The 5543-nt window shown below is 40.8% G+C and overlaps 1 protein-coding gene across 1 annotated transcript; it reads right to left on the reverse strand.

Moving 5' to 3' along the window:
• Nucleotides 1–2998: 2998 nt before the first annotated feature.
• On the reverse strand, nucleotides 2999–4898 carry LOC125817213 (uncharacterized). The gene is made up of 5 exons (XM_049496765.1): nucleotides 4608–4898; nucleotides 4138–4326; nucleotides 3555–4032; nucleotides 3278–3338; nucleotides 2999–3056 (listed from the first exon to the last, which is right to left on the reverse strand). The coding sequence occupies exons 1-5, from the start codon at nucleotides 4896–4898 to the stop codon at nucleotides 2999–3001; spliced, it is 1077 nt and encodes a 358-aa protein (XP_049352722.1).
• Between the last annotated feature and the right edge of the window lie 645 nt (nucleotides 4899–5543).

The raw sequence follows: 5543 nt of genomic DNA on the forward strand, positions 1-5543 counted from the left end.
TGGTGATACAACGTTGTTACCATCACGCTGCCAGACTGTCATATACTTTGCCGTCATATAGAACTACTTTAACTTTAACTTAGTGGATCCACTAGCTTAACTTACGTGATCATCTAAAAAGTATGACCCGTTAAATCGCATGTTGGCTACATCGTTCTTATAGAGAGTTGAGTTAATATGAACTCGCATCCCCATTTCGGTGGTCAGGACTACTCCCAAAAAATACTTTAGCTCATATGTTTAAAAAACCAACCTTCTTTCTCTAGTTTGAATTAATTGCTCAAACTACCCTTTTAAAAGAGGTAATTGCTCTTGAAATCTCTTTCTAAAAAGAAGATATCAAAACAATATTTTTAATATGATCATTGATGACTCGGGAAGTCATACTGCATAAACATTGATGGTATATCTAGAGACCATACTGTTTAAACATTGATGACATACTCGGTTGTCATGCTAACCATGTTTTAGAAACTCTTTCGCAACTCATCTTTTTCTTAAAAGAGATAGTACTCAAATTGCTCAAAACTCTTTTGGAAATCTCAGTTTCCTCTCATCTTAAATGTGAAAACATTTATAAACTTATTTGGGAATACTTAGTTCCCTAATAACTTTTGAGAAATGAACTTGACTCTCTTTACTTAACTTGAAACTCTCTACTCTTTACTTAACTTGAAACTTGAGCCTAAAAATGAAGTTAAAACATTCAATAAAGACTCGTGAAAAACTTTAAAGACTTGCTTTGACTTACTTCTTAACTTATAAGCTTGACTCTAACTTCACTTGACTTTGATCCTAACTTCCTCGAATTGTATTAGGGATTCAAGGGTAATGGTCTTATGTTTATGGATGAGTTCTTGATGTTTAGATGTACCTTAGAGTGTTGAAAACAACTATAAAACATAGGTACATTACCAAGGAACATGTATTAAAAAGTGGGGAGTGAATGGGAAGGATTGGCGTCCTTGGCGCTCTGAGAGGCGCAGGGCACCAGCCTTTAGACTTCAGAGGGGACTGCTGGGCACTCTGCAAGGCGCGCCACCCCAAGGGGGAAACTTCAGAACCCCTGTTGGGGGGCGCTGGCTGGCGCGACCCCCCAGCCTTTTCCCCCTAAAAATCCAACTTTTCTCAGTTTCTCCAACTCTAAACCCTCTTAACATCCAATGTTCTTTCCCCAAACACTCATAATCATTAAAACCCTCAAAATACAATAGATTCAACCCAGAATTTCATCTTAAAACATGAACTAAATCAACAAGAAACTTCAACAACACAACCACAAACTTCAACAAACACAACCACAAACTTCAACAACACAACCAATCTTTTCTCGAAATTAAAACAAGTTGGCGTGTTGGGGAATGAACCAACCCAACACTATGATCTCACATACCTTAATAGGGATCAACCCCGACGAAATCCACGACGATCTCTAAGAACCTTGCTTATTCTTCTCCTTCTCCTCTCCTTCTCCTCAAAGCCCTAACACTCACTTTTTAAAAAGGAAAACTAATTTAAAATCAGTCTAGACCCTTAATATAACCAAAAGAAATGGTTAGAGAAAAGACTAAAATACCCTTACAAATTTGGATGAACTTCCCTGTGCCAACAACCCAACTTCCAAAGGGCATAACTCACTTATACGAATTCAGAATCGAGCAAACTCGGCGTCGTTGGAAAGATCACTCCAAGAGCTTTCCAAACATAACTGGAAATACACCTAAATCATCCTGAGCTAGGAGTTATGACTATCTGAAGTTGACCAAAAGCTCATTTTTTTCCATAGCTAAATTTCCAGATTTTGAATTCTTTCCAAAAATGACTATTTCCAATTCGAAGCTTATGCATAGCTATTTCAAATTGCCGAATGTTACAGTATCTCCCCCTTGGGAACATTAGTCCTCGAATGAGATTACTCTTACTAAGCTATATTGCCAATCCTCTTGACTATGCGATAGGGTCCCATATATCGGGGACTAAGTTTCTCCTTCTTTCCAATCCTCATAACTCCCTTAACGGGTGAAACCTTCAAATATACCCAATCATCTACTTCAAACTCTAACGCCCTTCTCCTAACATCAGTGTAGGATTTTTGACAGCTCTGTGCCGTTTTCAACCTTTCTTAAATCACTTTCACCTTCTCCATAGCTTGATGAACTAACTCTAGACCTATCAACCCTGCCCACTAACTTCAAACCATCCAAAAAGAGATCTATATCTCCTCCCATAAAGAGTTTCATAAGGAGCCATTTGGATGCTAGAATGGTAACTATTGTTGTAAGCAACTCCATGTAAGATAGGTAATCATCTCAATTATCCTTGAAACCAATCCCACAATCCACCTTGATACCTCAAAACACCATCTCCCCCTTGTTCAAAAGCCATCATTGCTTATGAACATTTTTCCTGTAATTCCATCAAGATAGGGTATGGGTCTTTCTCACCTTTTACTTCTGGCACTAATGATGGGTCAGACCCATTCATCATCACTATTCCTCCTTGTGGAATCCATAAGACTAACTCCCAGGCGTGCAAGTCGGTGCAAATCTCTTGCTAATTCTCTGTTCTTCCTCAACATGGGCGGTGCTACCCATAGACAACCTGCTTAAGGAATCAGCAACAACATTTGCCTTACCAAGGTGATAAAGAAAACTCATGTCATAACCCTTGAGTAACTTTAACCACTCTCTCTCTGTCTAAGATTAAGCTCATTCTAAGTGAACAGTCCCACATGAACATCACACAACAGTGACGCCATATCTTCAAAGCGAAAACTACAGCTGCCAACTCTAGCTCATCACATTACACCCCGATTCACCTAAACTCGACTATTATTCTCAAATCCATTTTAGGTTCAGATACTCAGTATGTACTCAAGAACCAAATGTCATAACTAGGCAGTAGTCAACTTCTCTTTCCCTTCCTGAAAGTTTTCCTCACAAGCTTCAGACCGTTGAAACTTCGTTGTTTTCCGAGTCAACCTGGTCAAATAAAACCCTTATCTAATAGATCCCTTTAACTGCTCTTTCAATTCTTTCAACTCTGCTGGTGCCATGCTATATGGCAAAAAAGAGATAGGACAAGTATCTATGATGATGTCTTACCAAAGTCTATTTCTCTCTCAGGAGGGGCTCCAGGTAGGTCATCAAGAAAAACTTTTGGAAACTCTCTTACTATAGGAACTGACTGAAAAGAAGGTATCTCAACACTAGAGTCATTAACTCGAACTAAGTGATAGATACAATCCTTCGAAACTAACTTCCTCGCCTTAAGGTACGAAATGAAACGACCCTTAGGCACAACTAAACTACTTCTCCACTCTATGACTGGCTCACTCGAAAACTGAAACTTGACCACTCGAGTTCTACAATCAACTGAGGCATAACAGGCATGAAGCCAGTCCACACCAAGAATGACATCCAATTCTACCATGCCTAACTCAACTAAATCAGCCATGGTACTCTTGTGATTGACGGAAACGGGAAAATCACGATAAACTCTCTCTGCTAGAATAGCCTCACCAACAGGCGTAGAGACACTGAATAGCTTACTAAGTTGCTCAGAAATAACATCAAAGTTCATAGCAACATAAAGAGTTACAAAAGATAAACTCGCTCTAGGGTCTAGCAAAGCATAAACAGTAAAATCAAGGACTCGAATCATACCAGTGACAACATATGGTGAATCTTCTTGCTCATGGCGACTGGTGATTACATAGAGGCGGTTTGCTCCTTCGCCAATACTAGAAGTAGCTCCTCTAGGTACCATCCTGTCTGGGAGAGCAACTGATGAAGCTTGGGCCCTATTGCTCAGATTTCCACTACCTTGCCTGTTCTTAGGGCACTCCTTTATGAAGTGACCCTCTTGTCCACACCTAAAACAACCTGTATGGCCATCACGACACTTACCTGGGTGGGTTCTACCACACCTAGCACATACAGGAGCCTTACTACCCCTTGGTACCGTACTGCCTTGAGGATATGCAAGTCTAGCCGTGAAACTAAAGGAATTTCTATTGTTCCCATCTTTGTTCTCAGGTGCAAGTGCACTAGCAGATGGTGGAGCAGGTCCCTTCTGTTTCTGTGGGAGGGATGATTGATTGGGATTATTCTTTTGCTGCCTAAACTCGTCCCCTACTATCTTAGCCCTCTTATCCTTAAACTTTTCTCTATCCTTCAGCTTATCCTCCTCAACTTGTTGTAAATGGATCATAAATCTTGCTAGGTCAATATCCCCTATCAGCATAGCTGCCTTGCCTTCCTTACTTGATTGACGAGATAACCCAGCAACATATAAACTCATTCTACTCCTCATGTCCGCAACCATCTTCGGAGCATAGCGGGAAAGTTGCGTGAACTTCAGACTGTACTCATGAACAGTCATAAACTCCGGATTAAGGGTGAGAAACTCTTTTATCTTTGCCTCACGCAACTCACGAGGAAAGAAACGCCCCATGAGAGCACTCTCAAACACAACCTAACTCACTACTGGCGCATCTTCAGCCCTATCTTTTTCCATTGGTTAAACCAGATTCTAGCAACACCCTTCATTTGGTATGCACCTAGTTCCACCCTCTCCGACTCAGCAACATGCATCACATCAAATACCCTTTTCAGCTCCTCAATGAAGTTCTCTGGATTCTCACTTATACTTGAACCTGTGACGCTTGGTGGGTTCATCCTTAAGAGTTCAAGGATCGTTGAAGTATCAACCACTTCGTGTCGATTATCTCTCTGCCCAACATGATAGGTCACAACTTGACTTAACATCCGGATAGTTTCACGAAAATCAACATATTTGATCTCTTCTTGGGTTTGCACTTCCAGGGCATTTGGTAACTTTTGTTCCTCAACACTCTTCATAGCTGGACGAACTTTGACTGCTCTTCGTGGAGGCATAATCCTCTGAAAACACGCGCAAGCACGAATTAGAAGGAAACTTTTTAGAGATAAACTCTAACACACGAGATGAGTGTGAAAGAAGTAAGATAGTTCCTAAATGTTGCAGCCTCCTAATTATAGATGTGGCGCGCTTCACACTGATAATTAGGACTGTACAGACACAGCTTCATAGACTCCCTAGGACTCTGGAACTCTATGCTCTGATACCAAGTTTATCACGCCCCGAGCCCACACCTTGGGCAGGATCGGTACTCGAAGACCATTGTTGGCCCCAAGCGAACCCTTGGCCTGACTTACATAACTAAGCAGAAAACTTAACTCAACAGAATAACTCCATGCAATGAAAGGACATAAAATAACCTAACTGATAAAATCTGGCCAAAAAGGCAACACGTGTCTCAAAATTGAATATTTATATATATATACATAGATGAGAGACTCATACTAACTGACTGACTGTCTATGAAGCCTCTATAATACTGAGATGGATGTTGGGACAGACCCCACAACATCGTAATAAAACAAACCTAAGAAAAACGAAATAACAGAGTCCTACGGAATACCAGGAGGCTCACCACTGACTCTGGAGTGCTCAACTGGATCAACGGTGTGCTGGATGATGATCCTGGGTACCTGCATCTG

The sequence above is a fragment of the Solanum verrucosum genome, unplaced genomic scaffold (genome assembly GCF_900185275.1).
Source record: "Solanum verrucosum unplaced genomic scaffold, falcon-dt-bn FXZP01000084.1, whole genome shotgun sequence".
In the NCBI taxonomy this organism is placed as follows: domain Eukaryota; kingdom Viridiplantae; phylum Streptophyta; class Magnoliopsida; order Solanales; family Solanaceae; genus Solanum; species Solanum verrucosum.